Source organism: Rhinoraja longicauda, chromosome 24, assembly GCF_053455715.1.
Source record: "Rhinoraja longicauda isolate Sanriku21f chromosome 24, sRhiLon1.1, whole genome shotgun sequence".
In the NCBI taxonomy this organism is placed as follows: Eukaryota; Metazoa; Chordata; class Chondrichthyes; order Rajiformes; family Arhynchobatidae; genus Rhinoraja; species Rhinoraja longicauda.
In genome coordinates, this window is record NC_135976.1 from 33,675,401 (window position 1) to 33,693,817 (window position 18,417).

Sequence of the window (18,417 nt, forward strand, 5' to 3'; positions counted from 1 at the left end):
TTCCTTTAGATCTCACTGTGTGTTCATTGACTCTGGGTGAGGTTTGGTTATTGATGATCCAGCCCTCAGCTCTGCCCAGCATCTGCTCCGAAATATAACTCTTCATCACGATGATTGATATTTCTATGATTTGTTATCGGGAAACAATAAAGAATAATCGCAACGCAGAAATTGGTATTCTGTCTTGTTTTTCTCTACGTAATAAGCTCTGGTCTGGAACTGTATTTGCCACGTGTACCGACCGAGGTGCTGTGAAATTCATTTTTGTATCCAGTTCAGTACAAGTATCACTGTACATAAGCACTCAGACACATCTTAGATAAGCATCTCAGATACAGTACGAGTGTACCTTGTACAAGTTCATAAGTTCTATGAGCAGAATTAGGCCATTCGGCCCATCAAGTCTACTCTGCCATTCAATCATGTCTGATCTATCTCTCCCTCCTAACCCAATTCTCTTGCCTTCTCCCCATAACCCCTGACACCCGTACTAATCAAGAATCTATCTATCTCTGCGTTTAAAATATCCATTGACTTGGCCTCCACAGCCGTCTGTGGCAAAGAATTCCACATTTACAAGGGGTTGGTTTGGGACAAAAGAGAATGAGGCTGCGGCTTTGAGCAAACTCTTTATCTTTTTTTAATTTTAGTTTAGTTTGGAGATACAGCGCGGAAACAGGCCCTTCGGCCCACCGAGTCCGCGCCGACCAGCGATCCCCGCACACTAACGCCACCCTACACACACACAGGACAATTAAAAATGTCTATGAACCTGCAAACCTGCACGTCTTTGGAGTGTGGGAGGAAACCGAAGATCTCGGAGAAAACCCACGCAGGTCACGGGCAGAACGTACAAACTCCGTACAGACGGCGCCCGTAGTCGGGATGGAACCCGGGCACTGTAAGGCAGCAACTCTACCGCTGAACCACCGCAGAATCTATCAATTTCTGCCTTAAAAATACCCACTGAACCCGAGGGGTGACTTTTTCACACAGAGGGTGGTGGGTCTATGGAAGGAGCTGCCAGAAGAGGTAGTTGAGGCAGGTACATTGGTACAACAGCATTGAGTTTAGAGATACAGGGTGGAAACAGGTCCTTCGGCTCTCCGAGTCCGTGCCGACCAGTGATCTCCGCACACTCGTTCTATCCTACACACTGGGAACAATTTTTAAAGAAGCTAATTAACCTACAAACCTGCACGTCTTTGGAGTGTGGGAGGAAACCGGAGCACCCGGAGAAAACCAATGTAGGTCACATGGAGAACGTGCAAACTCCACACAGACAGCATCGGTAGTCAGGATTGAACCTGGGTCTCTGGCGCTGTGAGGCAGCAACCCTACCATTGCGCCACCGTGCCACAGGGATTTAAAGACGCTTGGACAGGTACATGGATGGGAAAGATTTAGAGGGATATGGGCCACACGTGGGCAGGTGGGACTAGTGTAGATGGGGCACCTTGGTCGGTGTGGGCGAGTTGGGCCGAAGGGCCTGTTTCCGTGCAGTGTTACTCTACGACTGTACGTTTCGGCCATGTTGGGAGTTGGTGTATCACTGACTGTCGAGGACTAGGGTTCATGGAAAGTTGCAGAAACATTTTGGTTTCATCCTGGCATGTTTGTTGTTTGCTGATTGAAGATTACGAGTGGTTCTCTTATCATTCTGTACCATTGACATTGGAGATACTTTAGTTTAGAGATACAGTGCGGAAACAGGCCCTTCGGCCCACCATGACCATGCCGACCGGCGATCCCCGCACACTAACACTATCCTACACACACTAGGAGAACTTCACTGCAAAATCTCCTCAAGGTACGCCTACTTGGAAGAAGTTCTCCTCCCCTCTTTGATGGGAGTTCTGGAACCTTCTCTCTCGCTGCGCCCCCCCCCCCCCTCCCTGTGATTCCTCCTGCTCGCCAGCTCCACGACCCAGGCTCGCTACCACAGCCACGTGATGTCTTGTTTTCACACCTTGCCCTTCCTTATCTCTGTGACTCCCTCTCCCCCGACTCTCGGTCTGAAGGAGGGTCTCGACCCGAAACGTCACCCATTCCTTCTCTCCAGAGATGCTGCCTGACCCGCTGAGTTACTCCAGCATTTTGTGTCACACTTTACTCTCACGTGTCACGTGTACCGAGGTACAGTGCGATGCCACGATAAGTGATCTTATCGAAACGTATAAGATTATTAAGGGGTTGGACACGTTAGAGGCAGGAAACATGTTCCCAATGTTGGGGGAGTCCAGAACAAGGGGCCACAGTTTAAGAATAAGGGGTAGGCCATTTAGAACTGAGATGAGGAAAAACTTTTTCAGTCAGAGAGTTGTGAATATGTGGAATTCTCTGCCTCAGAAGGCAGTGGAGGCCAATTCTCTGAATGCATTCAAGAGAGAGCTAGATAGAGCTCTTAAGGATAGCGGAGTCAGGAGGTATGGGGAGAAGGCAAGAATGGGGTACTGATTGAGAATGATCAGCAATGATCACATTGAATGGCGGTGCTGGCTCGAAGGGCCGAATGGCCTCCTTCTGCACCTATTGTCTATTGTCTTGCCACGTGTTGGTGCCGACACACTCACAAAACCGCCGAACAGTCTGATCTACTGCCTTCTGCCGTACATGGCAGCCCCTCTCTCCTCACTCCCCTTAAGCCAGTTCATCTTGTATTCAAGAGAGAGTTAGATTTAGCTCTCGGGACTAACGGAATCAAGGGATGTGGGGGAGAAAGCAGGAACAGGGTACTGATGTTGGATGATCAGCCGTGATCATATTGAATGGTGGTGCTGGCTCGAAGGGCTGAATGGCCTACTCCTGCACCTATTGTCTATGTTTCTAACCCTTTTAGTTCCCTGCGGCCCCCTTCCCCCCTCCCCCCTCACCAGGCCCCCTCCCCACATTGTTGTTGGCAGCTCCCCCACGCTGCCCCCCCCCCCCCCCCATTGTGGGTGGCGAACCCCCTCTATGTTCTCAGCGCCTCCCATAAGTTGGGCAGCGTGAGTCGTGCTCATGAGTTACCGATCGACCAGGGCAACACAGGTGAGTTTATTTTTCTTGACAATGCTTTAATTTTATCTTTCACGAACAAGCGCAAATGATCATTCTTACAGGATGAAGCGGTTTATTAAATGAAGAGCAAAACGTCACGGACGACTAAAGGTGCCAGCGACTGATCACTGCGGGAGACCAAGGTGCAGGCTCTTGATCAAAAGATAAGTGGTGGGGTGAATGGGTTCTAGTTAATCAATTGAAGAGTAATCATTGATGTTATCGAGGAACGAGGTGAAGATCTGATCTTCGTCCAGGGGCAGGGAGGATCAGTTGGGACGGGGGGGGGGGGGGGGGAGGTAGGAGGTATCTCAGACGGCTTTAGCAAATCCCATTCTGTTGTTGCCACGATCGTAGATGGAATAGAACTCTCTCAAGAAGACGTCACCTAGAATCCAGAATGGGCCGTTCCGAGTTGGAGCGGGGAGATAGGTTGGCTCGAATGCAGCGTAACAGTAGTTATAATTCTGCAAAATGAGAGAGAAAGATGCTCCATTAGTTTAGTTTAGTTTAGTTTAGAGATACAGCGCAGAAAAACAGGCCCTTCGGCCCACCGAGTCCACGCCCACTAGCGATCCCCGCACACTAACACACTAGGGACGATTTTACATTCATACCGAGCCAATTAACCAACAGAACTGTACATCTTTAGAGTGCGGGAGGAAACCGAAGGTCTCGGAGAAAACCCAAGCAGGTCACGGGGAGAACGTACAAACGCACCCGTGGTCAGGATGGAACCCGGGTCTCTGGCGCTGTGAGGCAGCAACTCTACCGCCGCGCTACCGTGCCACCCGTTTAGAAATGATCTCAAAGATGTATTGATCATCTGAGAAAAGGTATCAGGCAAAAAGCAAAGAGCTATACGGACTCTATAGTGCGGTACGGTGGCACAGCGGTAGAGTTGCTGCCTCACAGTGCCAGAGACCCGGGATCGATCCTAACTACAGGTGCTGTCTGTACGGAGTTTGTACGTTCTCCCCGTGAACACGTGGGTTTTCTCCAGGTGCTCTGGTTTCCTCCCACACTCCAAAGACGTGCAGTTTTGCAGGTTAATTGGCTTCGGTACATATTGTAAATTGTCCCCTGTGTGTGTAGGATAGTGCTGGGGTACATGGTGATTGCTGGTCGGCACGGACTCAGCGGGCCGAAGGGTCAGTTTGCTCACTGAATCTCCTATTGTCTATTGTCTATTGTCCAAGTCTAAACTCTATCCATGTTCTCCAGAGATGCGCTGCGTTACCCCAGCACTTTGTGTCTGAGTTTAGTTTAATTTAGTTCAGTTTCTGTGCCGTATCTGTAAAGTCTAAAAGTCTGAACTAAAGTGGGATGTGGGAAGACCTTTACAGCTGGTGTTGTTGGCTAACCAGACTGAACCAAGTCACCACATTGAACCAACCTGATCTCCCGGTTGCTGGACACTTTAATTCTCCTTCCCATTCCCACACTGACCTTTCTGCCCTCGGTCTCCTCCATTGTCAGAGTGAGGCCAAACACAAATTGGAGGAACAGCATCTCATATTTGGCTTGGGCAGCTTACAGCCCAGCGGTGTGAATATTGATCTCTCTCACTTCAGGCACATTGAATGGCAGTGCTGGCTCGAAGGGTCGAATGGCCTCCTCCTGCACCTATTGTCTATTGTCTATCCCTAACCAGTCTGAAGAAGGGTCTCGACCCGAAACGTCACCCATTCCTTCTCTCCAGAGATGCTGCCGGTCCCGCTGAGTTACTCCAGCACTTTGTGTCAATCTTTGGTTTAAACCAGCGTCTGCACTTCCCTCCCACACATCCCATTCAATCTGACGGACTACATACATAGCAAGCGTCGTACACACCTGCTTGATGTACGCTGAGGCTGGGATGGTGAGGTCCATTCCACTAATCACAAATGTCAACGAAGGCATCCTCGAAACATCGTTACAGTTGACGATATACTGTTAAATGAAGAAAAAGACACTCAAAAGATATGCCCTTTCTCTCCGCCCCTCCCCGACCCAAGTCATGGTACCAGTTTCAAAGTCGTCTTGTTGAGTCTCATTGTCTGTAACTCATTTTCACCCAGTACCCATGCTGCCTGACCTGCTGAGTTACTCCAGCACTTTGTGTCTTTTTCTCATTACCATCCAGGCTGCTTAAAAAAGTCGGCCCAACTTGCCCATGCCCCCCCCACTCCCCCCCCCCGCCCCCCCCCCCACCCCCCCCCCTCCCCCCCCCCACCCCCCCCCCCCTCCCCCCCCTCCACATGATACACCTCCAAACCTTTGCGGACATTGGACTTTGTCTCTGGAACTGATGCACTACAATGCTGAGAACTACATCGATGAGCCAAAACATTATGACCACCTGCCTGATATGCTGTTGGTCCTCCGTGTGCAGCCCCACACGCAGCAGGGTGCGATGCACTGTGTATTGTGACACATTCCTCCCGTCACCACCAATAACATTTTCTGTGACTTGTGCCAGTCGACCTTCTGTCGGTTTGGACCAGACGGGATAGCCTTCGTTGCCCTCGCGCATCGATGAGCCTTGGGTGCCCAACACCCTGCCTGTCGCCGGTTTGTGGTTTGTCCCTCCTCGGACCACTGTCGGTCGGTACTCACCACTGCTGACCGGGAGCACCCCACAAGCCTTGCCGTTTCAGAGATGCTCAGGTCTTTACTCTTGCCCATTTCTCCTGCATCCAACACATCAACTTCAAGAACTGACTGTTCACTTGCTGCCTAATATATCCCACCCCTTGATAGGTGCCATTGTAACAAGATAATCAATGTTACTCACTTCGCCTGTCAGTGGTCATAATGTTTTGGCTCATCGATGTATATTCTGCACTCTGTATCTTCCCCTTTGCTCTACCTATTGCACGAGTTTGACTTGATTGTATTGGCGTATAGTATTATCTGATCTGTTTGGATAGCATGCAAAACAAAGCTCTTCACTGTACCTCAGTACACGTGACAATAATTAACAAAATGTTATCATACACATCTGCTTTAAATTCTCTCTGCCTCTCTCAACCTTAAACCCATGTCACTCGGGATAGAGTGGATGTGGAGAGGATGTTTCCACTAGTGGGAGAGTCTAGGACCAGAGGCCACAGCCTCAGCATAAAAGGACGTACCTTTAGGAAGGAGATGAGGAGGGATTTCTTTAATCAGTGAATCTGTGGGATTCTTTGCCACAGACGGCTATGGAGGTCAAGTCAGTGGATATTTTTAAGGCAGAGATAGATAGATTCTTGATTAGTGCGGGTGTCAGCGGTTATTAGAGTTAAATATAGCTCTTAGGGCTAACGGAATCAAGGGATATGGGGAGAAAGCAGGAACGGGGTACTGATTCTGGATGATCAGCCATGATCATGTTGAATGACGGTGCTGGGTCGAAGGGCCGAATGGCCTACTCCTGCACCTGTTGTCTATGTTTCTGTGCTATGGGGAGAACGCAGGAGAATGGGGTTGAGAGGGAAAGATAGATCAGCCATGATTGAATGGCGGAATAGACTTGATGGGCCGAGTGGCCTGATTCTGCACTTAGTAACTGATGATGGTGGCACCAACTCACGTCTCCGTTCTGGTTCTGCTGGGCGCCGATGTACCGCATCAATTCTTCCAACTCCTCACTTGGCGCAGTGAGTAGTGAGGTGCCAGTGTCCACCATCGCTTGGCATCCTCTGCTACAGAAGGCAGTCCTACCGCCGACCAGCACGCTGAAGGAGAGAAGTAACTCCAGCTTTACAATACTGTTTCACAACCAAAACCTGAACAAATATTGTTCTCAAGTTAGGGGTGGCACACAGTGGCAGAGTTGCTGCCTCACAGCGCCCGAGTAATACCGACCACGGGCGCTGTCTGTCCGGAGTTTGTACGTTCTCCCCGTGACCTGCGTGGGTTTTCCCCAGGAGCTCCGGTCTCCTCCCACACTCCAAAGACGTGCAGGTTTGTAGACTAATTGGCTTTGGTAATATTATAAGCTGTCCCTAGTGCGTGTAGGATAGTGTTGGCGTGCGGGCATCGCTGGTCGGCGCAGACTCAGTGGGCCGAAGGGCCTGTTTTTGTGCTGTATTTCTAAACTACACTACAAAATAGTTATGTCTCATGATGTTTATACTTTAGACTTTACAGATAGAGTGTGGAAACAGGCCCTTTGGCCCACCGAGTCCGCGCCGGCCAGCAATCTCCCCGTACACTAGTACTATCCTACACACTAGGGAAAGATTTACCATTTTTATTTTACAGAAGCCAATTAACCTGCAAACCTGTACGCTTTTGGTGTGTGGGAGAAAACCAGAGCACCCGGAGAAAACCCACACTACAGACTCTGTACAGACAGCCCCCCTGGTGAGAATCGAACCCGGGTCTCTGGCGCTGTGAGGCAGCAACTCTACCGCTGCGCCACCGTGTTGCCCCATTACTTGTGTAATTTGTCCGCAGTGTGTGTGGGATAGTGTTGATGTGCGGGGATCGCTGGTAGTGTTGATGTGTGGGGATCGCTGGTTGGTATGGACTCGGTGGGCAGGGTGTTGTATCTCTAAACTAAAGTAAACCTCTGCAAACCTCTGGGCGGTCATGGTGGCGCAGCGGCAGAGTTGCTGCCTTACAGCGAATGCAGCGCCGGAGACCCGGGTTCGAGCCCGACTACGGGTGCCGTCCGTATGGAGTTTGTACGTTCTCCCCGTGACCTGCGGGGGTTTTCCCCGTGATCTTCGGTTTCCTCCCACTCTCCAAAGAGGTTTGTACATTAATTGGCTTGGTCTGAAGAAGGGTCTCGATCCGAAACGTCACCCATTCCTTCTCTCCTGAGATGCTGCCTGACCCGCTGAGTTACTCCGGCATTTGGTGATGCCTTAGGTTAATTGGCTTGGTAAGTGTCCCTGGTGGGCATGGGACAGTGTTAATGTGCGAGGGGATCGCTGGTCGGCGCGGACCCGGTGGGCCGAAAGGGCCTGTTTCCGCGCTGTATCTCTAAACTAAACGAAGACTAATGTGAGGTGTTGTTGAGGTGTGCGGTGTGACTTACCCTTGCATGGGGATGAGCCAGTACAGTTCCTGCAGCACCGGGACCCAGACTATCTCACCACTGTACTTGCTGGTATCAACCCCTCCAAACGTCACCTCGCCGCCATTCTGACTGTTGGGTTGTCTGCAATGAAGAAACGGTCCAGCTCAATTCATGGAGTCATGCCGCACAGAAACAGGCCCTTCGGCCCAACCCCCCATGCCGTCGTTCTCATCTCCCTCAGTCCCCCCCCCCCTCTGTCTCCCTCTCACCTCTACCCTACAGTCTACAGTCCACCCATCTGCAAAATCAGCCTCCCCCCGCCCACCACCTATCACTCCTGCATCCACCTATCACTCACCAGATTTTGTCCTGCCTCCTCACCTCTCCTCCAGCTTCTCCCCCCCACCCCCAACCCCCCCCACCACAATCCGTCTCAAGAAGGGTCCCGACCCAAAGCACTGCCTACCCATGTACTCCAGAGACATCTCCACTAGTCCCACCTGCCCATGCTTGGCCAATATCCCGCTAAACCTGTCCTATCCATGTACCTGTCCAAGTGTCTTTTAAATGTTGTCATAGTACCTCCTCTGGCAGCTTGTTCCCGACATTTGTCCTACCCCTCCCCTGACATCAGTCTGAAGAAGGGTCTCGACCCGAAACGTCGCCCGTTCCTTCTCTCCCGAGATGCTGCCTGACCCGCTGCGTTACTCCAACATGCCGTGTCTATTTCAGCCAGGGGTCACGCACTCACCTGCCCAGGTACACGGAGAACACAGGCTCTTCCACCAGTCTGTTGTTCATCATACCGTCAAACACGGTGGTGGCTCCACCTGCTGATAGCGCCGGGTAGGACAGGCCGAGGATTCCGTCAAACTTGGCGTAATAAAAGGTACTTCCCGGCTCGTTCTGACTGACACCAAACTCCTGGTTTGGAATGGAAATTCCTGCAACCTTAGGACAGATAAAGATTGGGTGTTGGGTGCCTGGAGGATGTGGTTGAGGCAGGAACTATAATGACATTTAAAAGGCAGTTGGATAGATACATGGATAGGAAAAGCTTGGAGAGATATGGGCCAAATGTAGTCAGGTGGGACTAGCTTAGATGGGGATGCTTGGTCGGCATGGACAAGTTGGGCTGAAGGGCCTGTTTCCATGAATCCAGCAAAGGTTTAGATGGATATGGGCCAAATGCGGGCAGGTGGGACTCATGCAGATGGGGCATGCTGGTCGGGATGAAGGGCCTGTTTCCACGCTGTATGACTTGATGAAAGATTTAGAGGGATATCGACCAACGTGGGCAGGTGGGACTAGCTTAGATGGGGAGTCTTGGTTGGCATGTATAGGCTGGGCCGAAGGGCCTGTTTCCACGATGTATGACTCCATGAACTCCATGGGGAAAGCTGTCTTGGAATCTCTAGTCCCACCATATGACGGATCTTCAAGGTACTCACGTCCACCGTATCATAGCCAAAAAACCCGCTCAAACTCCCAGAGCCGTAACTCATCTGGAACGTTTGTCTGTTGGTTGTGAATGTGGAAGATCTTCGTGGATCGTACTTTGGATGGTTGCCTGGAGAGAGAGAGAGAGAGAGAGAGAGAGAGAGAGAGAGAGAGTGTGAGAGAGAGAGAGAGAGAGAGAGAGAGAGAGAGAGAGAGAGAGAGAGAGAGAGAGAGAGAGAGAGAGAGAGAGAGAGAGAGGGAGAGAGAGAGAGAGAGAGAGAGAGAGAGAAAGAGAGAGAGAGAGAGAGAGAGAGAGAGAGAGAGAGAGAGAGAGAGTGAGAGTGAGAGTGAGAGTGAGAGAGTGAGAGAGAAAGAGAGAGAGAGAGAGAGAGAGAGAGAGAGAGAGAGAGAGAGAGAGAGAGAGAGAGAGAGAGAGAGAAAGAGAGAGAAAGAGAAAGAGAAAGAGAGAGAGAGAGAAAGAGAGAGAAAGAGAGAGAAAGAGAGAGAAAGAGAGAGAAAGAGAGAGAAAGAGAGAGAAAGAGAGAGAAAGAGAGAGAGAAAGAGAGAGAGAGAGAGAGATAGGAGAATGAATAAGGCTCCACTTAGGAAGTTCAGCATGTCCCCAACTCTCACCAACTTCTACAGATGCGCCGTAGAAAGCATTTTATCGGGATGCATCACAGCTTGGTTCGGGAACAGCTCCATCCAAGACCGCAAGGAATTGCAGGGAATTGTGGACACAGCCCAGACCATCGCACAAACCAACCTCCCTTCCATTGACTCCATCTACACCTCACGCTGCCTCGGCAAGGCCAGCAGCATCATCAAGGACCAGTCTCACCCCGGTCACTCCCTCTACTCCCCTCTCCCATCGGGCAAGAGGCACAGAAGTGTGAAAACGCACACCTCCAGATTCAGGGACAGTTTCTTCCCGGCTGTGATCAGGCAACTGAATCTTCCTATCACCAACTGGAGATCGGTCCTGACCTCCCATCGAACTCACCGGAGACCCTCGGGCAATCTTTAACCGGACTTTGTCTTGCACTAAACGTTATGCCCTTCATCCTGTATCTGTGGACGGCTTGACTGTAATCATGTATAGTCTATTGGCTTACTTGGAAGCACACACCAAAAGCTTTTCACTGTACCTCCTTACACGTGACAATAATAAATTAAACTAGACAATTCCTCCTAATACGGCAAAACCACCAACCCAATCATGTGTAGTCTTCGCTGGCTGGATAGCAAGAGACAAAAAAAGCTTTTCACTGTACCTCACTACACATAGAAAAAACATAGAAAAATAGGTGCAGGAGGAGGCCATTCGGCCCTTTGAGCCAGCACTGCCGTTCAATGTGATCACGGCTGATCATCCTAAATCTGTACCCCGTTCCTGCTTTTTCCCCATATCCCTTGATTCCATTAGCCCTAAGAGCTAAATCTATCTCTCTCTTGAAAACATCCAGTGAATCGGCCTCCACTGCCTTCTGTGGCGCAGAATTCCACAGATTCACAACTCTCTGGGTGAAAATGTTTTTCCTCATCTCAGTCCTAAATGGCCGACCCCTTATTCTTAAACTGTGTGACCCCTGGTTCTGGACTCCCCCAACGTCAGGAATATTTTTCCTGCATCTTCTATCCTGTCCAATCCTTTAAGAATTTTATATGTTTCTATAAGATCTCCTCTCATCCTTCTAAATTCCAGTTGCCCGATGACAGCTGGGAAGAAACTATGACCCCTGGTACTGGATTCTTAAACTGTGACCCTTGGTTCTAGAGACGTGACGATTATAAAGTAAACAAAATGAAGAGCATGGACAAATAGTCAGCTTCTGCGACTTCTTCCACCGGATGGCGCCACCAGAATTGGCTGCCTCGCCAACAGTCTGTCTGTCCTTTCTACTGTTTTTTATTATTTTAAGGATGTGTTAGTTTGTTTTAGTGTTTCTTGGTTTGTTTTATGTGGGGGGGGGGGGGGGGGGTTTGGGGGAAACTTTTTTCAATCTCTTACTTCGACGGAGATGTGATTTTGCTCCATGTCGTATCTCCGTCCGCTCTGCGGCCTAACGTCGAGGAGTTGGTGGCCTTTCTTGGAGACCGGCCCAGCGCTTCATGCAGTGGGCGCGGTGCGGACTTTAACATCGTGGGAGCTGCGATCCTTTGCCGAGGATCGACAGTGGAGAGCTCCAACCGCGGGGCCTGTGGACTCTAACACCGTGAAGCCCATGGTCTCTGGTGAGAAGAGGCCGACTCGGTAGCTCCATGCCGCGGAGAGAGTTTCAACCGTCCCGACGCCGGAGTTTCGATCGCCCCGACGCGAGGGTCTCGGACATCGGACCGTCGGCAGCGGCGACTGCGGACGGTTCAACAGCCCCGACCGCAGGGGAACAAAGAGGAAGATGATTGAACTTTATTGCCTTCCATCACAGTGAGGAATGTGGAATCTGTGGTGGATGTTTATGTTAACTTTTATTTTATGTGGCTGTGTGTCTTGTTGCTTTTTACTTGGTATGGCTGTACGGTAACTCAAATGTCACTGTACCTTAATCGGTACACGTGACAATAAAATGAATGTTGAATCTGATACTCACTGCATGATTGACTGCTGCAGTAGATTGAATCTATCCAGAGATTGGATGAGCCAGTGTCAAACAGAACCTGAAAGCTTTGTGGAGGAGTGCCAATGGTAATGGGTCCATAGTACGTGTTCTGGCAAAGGAGAGAGAGGGCAAATTAGACATCACCACTTTTTATTGTGCTGCATTATCTCGCACCAACATCCGCAATCTTAGTTTAGACTATTTTAGAGATACAGCGTGGAAACAGGCCCTTCGGCCCACCGAGTCCACACCGACCAGCAATCAAAGTGTGTAAGAAAAAAAACCTGCAGATGCTGGTTAAAATTGAAGATAGACACACAATGCTGGAGTAACTCAGCGGGTCAAAGGAAAAGGAGGGTCTCGACACGAAACGTTACCCATTCCTTCTCTCCAGAGATGCTGCCTGACATCTTGTGTCAGCATCTTGAGTCTACCGACCAGCAAACACCCGTACATTAGTTCTACCCGATACACTAGGGACAATTAACCTACACACCTGTACGTCTTTGGAGTGCGGGAAGAAGCCAGAGCTCCCCGGTCGGTCACTCCCTCTTCTCCCCTCTCCCATCGGGCAAGAAGTACAGAAGTGTGAAAACGCACACCTCCAGATTCAAGGACGGTTTCTTCCCGGCTGTTATCAGGCAACTGAACCATCCAACCACCAACTAGAGAGTGGCCCTGACCTCCCATCTACCACATTGGAGACCTTTAAACTACCTTTAGACTTTATCTTGCATTAATTGTCGTACCCTTTATCCAGAACCTGTGCACTGTGGACTATGCAATCGAAGAAAAGACTGTGGACTATGCAATCGAAGAAAAGACTGTACATTATTACAATCAAGCTTGATTGTAATCATGTCCAGTCTTTTCTTCGATTGCATAAGCAGGTAAACACAAGCTTTTCACACAACAATGATGAACTAAACTGACACTAAACTTCAGTTGCTCAATGGTACAACCGGTCTGTGCTGGAACTCGAGTTCAACGCAACACTTATTTTGGACGGCATGGTGGCGCAGCGGTAGAGTTGCTGCCTCACAGCGCCAGAGACCCGCGTTCGATCCCGACCGCGGGCGCTGTCTGTACAGAGTTTGTACGTTCTCCCCGTGACCGCGTGGGTTTCCTCCGGGTGCTCCGGTTTCCTCCCACACTCCAAAGAAGTGCAGGTTTGTAGGTTAATTGGCTATGTTTAAATAAAGTTGTAAACTGTCGCTGGTGTGTAGGATAGAACTAGTTTATGGGGATCGCTGGTCGGTGCGGGCTCGGAGGGCCTGTTTAGACTCTGTATCTCTAACCAAAACACCCATCCTTGGCTAGCCCCAGCCCATCACTCTTTGAAGCTCTGTTACTTCGGAGAGAAGGCGACATTTCGTGTTGAGACCCTTCTTGTCTGAAGAAGGGTCTCGACCCTAAACGTCACCCATTCCTTCTCTCCAGAGATGCTGCCTGTCCTGTTGAGTGACTCCAGCATTTTGTGTCTATCTTCAGTGTAAACCAGCATCTGCAGTTCCTTTCCCACACATATTCTGTTACTTACGTCCATATAATTCAGGAGCGGCTCGTCTGCATCCTCAGACTGGTACCCAGGGAAGAGGTGCTGGTATTTCATGGCCGGCTCACGTTTATGGGTGTCCAGGAAATGTCCCAGCTCTCCACGCTCTCTCAAAACCTCACGCAGAGACTTGCATCTGTGCAAAGGCATCCTGTAATGATGTCAAACAAAACACGTTTGCAAAGATCTGGACGGGCATTTGCTCTATCACCAGAAATCATGAACTGAGTCAGTGTTCCACGTTTCAGCAAGAGTGGCGCAGCGGGTAGAGCTGCTGCCCTACAGACCCGGGTTCCATCCCGACTGCGGGCGCTGTCGGTACGGAGTTTGTACGTTCTCCCCGTGACCTGCGTGGGTTTTCTCCGGGATCTCCGGTTTCCCCCAACACTCCGAAGGCGTGTAGGGTTTGTAGGTTAATTGGCTTGGGATAAATGTAAATTGTCCCCCGTGTGTGTAGTATAGCGTTAGTGTGCGTGAATCGCTGGTTAGGAGGACTAGGTGGGCCGAAGGGCCTGTTTCTGCGCGGTATCTCTCAACTAAAAAGAGATAAAAATATGTTCAGGCTCCTATCTTTACCTTGCACTAAACGATATTCCCTTCCTCGTGTATCTGTACAACGTGTACAGGTTGATTTTAATCATGTACAGTCTTTACGTTGACTGGATAGCCCGCGACAACAAAGCTTTTCACTGTTTTCAAATTAAGGTCAATGCGAACAGAAGTAGAAAGAGTGGACTTTTGATTAATACATGGTGATCCATTTTGAATTAAATGCAGAGTGGTGCAGCGGGTAGAGCTGCTGCCTCACAGCGCCAGAGACCAGGGTTCGGATCCTGACTACAGGTGCCTTGTATAAGTTCTCCCTGTGACCACGTGGGTTTCCTCCCACATCCTAAAGACCTGCGGGTTTGTAGGTTAATCGGCCCCTCTGTAACCTGCCCCTGGTGTGTTGGGAGTGGATGAGAAAGTGGGAGTAACGTGGGACTGGTGTGTGAACGGGTGATCGATGGTCGGCGTGGGCTCGGCGGGTTAAAGGGCCTGTTTCCACGCTGTATCGTTCAATGATTGTGAACAGGAGTCAGGACGTGTTCAACGCAGGCATTATCAAACACCATAAAAAGCTCCACCAAATTCATGGTGATTTATCTCCTTCTTATCACACACTTGTAAATGTTATACCTTAGTCCTTAATTCTACACTGTGCATCGCATCAAGTGCACTAACTAATCTGTTTATGATTAATGATAGTCTTGCAGATCTGAAGGCAAAAAAGGGTTTCACTCTACCTTGGTGCTCATGATAATATAAACTATTGAACCATTAGGGTGGCACAGTGGTAGAGTTGCTGCCTCACAACGCCAGAGACCTGGGTTCGATCCTGACCACGGGTGCTGTCTGTATGGAGTTTGAATGTTCTTCCTGTGACCAAGAGATCTTCGGTTTCCTCCCACACTCCAAAGGCATACAGGTTTGTACGTTAATTGGCTTGGTGTAACTGTAAATTGTCCCTAGTGTGTGTAGGATAGTGTAAGCGTGCAGGGATCGCTGGTCGGCACGGACTCGGGGGGCCTGTTTCCGTGCGGTATCTTAGTTCAGTTTATTGTCACGTGTACTGAGGTACAGTGAAAAGCTTTTTGTTCCGTACTACCCAGTCAGCAGAAAGACAATACATGTTTACAATCTCTAAACTGTACTAAACACGAATCTGAGTCAATATTAGCTAATGTCACTTCTCCTCTTGAAGAAAGACTCCCGTTAGAACTAACATGAAACCTGGTGAAAACGTCAAGTGGTGGAAAGTTATGAAACTGTTTAAATAACTTACCTGTAAAGACTCTCGGCGAGCTGGAAGCAAACAAAGGCAAGGATGAAGCACTTCATCTCAGTACGCTGATGTCGTCTGTCACCACAAAGGAAAAGTCAAAGAGCCGCACAGTTCCTCTGCCAGTGGTTGCTGCAATCTGAGCACTTTTATACTTGCACCTAAACAAGCGACTAGCCCTTCAAACTCACCGATGAAGGTCATTTTATCTCAAAGTGCAAACTCGGTTCTATTGTCCTTTTCAACACAAACAAAGTCTTTCTTAGAAATACCTCTTTAACCTTGAATAACAATTCACAGCCAGGTATCCATCTGATAAGTGTATTGTCTCACTAAATTAATGCAATAAAGAGATAGATCTAATCCACCAGGTACACAACTGTGCTGGATTTATAAAACTCACATGACCGAATTTCAATACTCTGGGAGATTAGAAATGATGAAATATTATATTTAAAGGACAGTCGGCATCAAAAAGGTGGGGGAAAATAAGTCCCTTAGTCACACAGCATGGAAACATGGCCCTTCAGCCCACCTCGTTCATGCTGACCCATCTAAGCTAGTCCCATTGGGGCGGCACAGTGGTAGAGTTGCTGCCTCTCAGCGCCAGAGACTCTGGTTCGATGTTGATCTCAGGTGCTGTCTGTACAGAGTTTGTACATTCTCCCCGTGTCCGCGTGGGTTTTCTCCGGGTGCTCCGGTTTCCTCCCACATCCCAAAGACGTACAGGTTTGTAGGTTAATTGGCTTCAGCAAAATTGTAAATTGTCCCTGGTGTGTGTAGGATAGTGCTAGTGTGTGGGGATCGCCAGTTGGTGCAGACTCGGGGGGCCGAAGGGCCTGTTTGTGCATTGTACCTCTAATAATAATAAAACTAAAATGTCAGGCAGCATCTGTGGAAGGAATGAACAGGTGACGTTTCAGGTCGGGACCTTCCTCATACACTGAAGATTCCCACATCTACAGTTATTTGTGTGCCCATTTTGATCAAATTCCTTGACCTTCTTTGAACGAAATGATCACAATAGTTTGCTTGAGTCCATTTCTTTATTCTATATGCCATGTTTGAGGCCAATAAAGTATGATACAACATTGCTTTTATAACATTTACTTGTTATATTTCATACATTTCCATACAGCATATAAACAAAGTATGAAATGGTGCTAGTTTGAACATAACATCTTGCGGTTCCTTATAATACAATCCAATTATAAACATAACCCGATTTCCATAAAACAGAAACATTCAACTTAATTGTTCATCCTACAGGAGGATTTATTTTTTAGTGTAGTCACTTTAATAAAGTCATAAATACTCAGGATCAGACTACAATTACTTTTTTACTGAAATTACAATATAATTATTCTGCTTAAGCGTACCTACAGTATACCCATGGAAAACCAGGCCATTCGTTACATTTAACCCTTGCTCGTCCACTCTGGCACAAACACCACTTTTATAAAGGGCTTGAAATGCAATTTAAGTCGGTAAACTGCTGGACTACCTTTATCATATCATATCATATATCTGCAGCCCGAAACAGGCCTTTTCGGCCCTCCAAGTCCGTGCCGCCCAGTGATCCCCGTACATTAACACTATCCTACACCCACTAGGGACAATTTTTACATTTACCCAGCCAATTAACCTACATACCTGTACGTCTTTGGAGTGTGGGAGGAAACCGAAGATCTCGGAGAAAACCCACGCAGGTCACGGGGAGAACGTACAAACTCCTTACAGTGCAGCACCCGTAGTCAGGATCGAACCTGTGTCTCCGGCGCTGCATTCGCTGTAAAGCAGCAACTCTACCGCTGCGCTACCGTGCCGCCCAAGAGGAGTTGAGTATAGGAGCAAAGAGGTCCTTCTGCAGTTGTACAGGGCCCTAGTGAGACCGCACCTGGAGTACTGTGTGCAGTTTTGGTCTCCAAATTTGAGGATGGATATTCTTGCTATTGAGGGCGTGCAGCGTAGGTTTACTAGGTTAATTCCCGGAATGGCGGGACTGTCATATGTTGAAAGACTGGAGCGACTAGGCTTGTATACACTGGAATTTAGAAGGATGAGAGGGGATCTTATCGAAGCATATTAGATTATTAAGGGGTTGGACACATTAGAGGCAGGAAACATGTTCCCAATGTTGGGGGAGTCCAGAACCAGGGGCCACAATTTAAGAATAAGGGGTAGGCCATTTAGAACAGAGATGAGGAAAAACTTTTTCAGTCAGAGAGTTGTGAATCTGTGGAATTCTCTGCCGCAGAGGGCAGTGGAGGCCAATTCTCTGAATACATTCAAAAGAGAGCTAGATAGAGCTCTTAAGCATAGCGGAGTCAGGGGGTATGGGGAGAAAGCAGAAACGGGGTAGTGATTGAGAATGATCAGCCATGATCACATTGAATGGCGGTGCTGGCTCAAAGGGCCGAATGGCCTACTCCTGCACCTATTGTCTATTGTCTAATACTTTTAATGGCTTGGGCAAGAGGAGTTACAATGGTGATGCTAGAGTACAGATCCTACAGGCCTGGAGAGTGGATGTGGAGAGCATGGTTCCACTAGTGGGAGAGTCTAGGACCAGGGGGCACAGCCTCAGAATTAAAGGACGTTCCTTTAGGAAGGAGACGAAAAGGAATTTCTTTAGTCAGAGGGTGGTGAATCTGTGGGATTCTTTGCCACAGACGGCTGTGAAGGCCAATTCGATGGATATTTTTAAGGCAGAGATAGATAGATTCTTGATTAGTACGGGTGTCAGGGGTTAAGGGGAGAAGGCAGGAGAATGGGGTTAGGAGGGAGAGATAGATCAGCCATGATTGAATGGCGGAGTAGACTTGATGGGCCGAATGGCCTAATTCTGCTCCTGTCACTTATGAACATTTATAGTGCAGGGGATGACAGTATTTTAAATAAAAAGTGTGTGCAAAATCTACCAAGGAGCATTAAAACAACAGAACTGGGTTAATATAACAGTTTGTTG

The 18,417-nt window shown here is 48.9% G+C and overlaps 1 protein-coding gene across 1 annotated transcript; it reads right to left on the reverse strand.

Annotated features, from left to right (window-relative positions):
* Nucleotides 1-3,350: 3,350 nt before the first annotated feature.
* LOC144605343 (gastricsin-like) lies at nt 3,351-15,508 on the reverse strand. Its single transcript, XM_078420479.1, has 9 exons — nt 15,453-15,508; nt 13,613-13,778; nt 12,064-12,181; nt 9,484-9,602; nt 8,784-8,983; nt 8,051-8,173; nt 6,596-6,740; nt 4,873-4,971; nt 3,351-3,506 (listed from the first exon to the last, which is right to left on the reverse strand). Exons 1-9 carry the CDS (start codon nt 15,506-15,508, stop codon nt 3,351-3,353), a joined length of 1,182 nt encoding a protein of 393 aa, XP_078276605.1.
* Nucleotides 15,509-18,417: the final 2,909 nt, after the last annotated feature.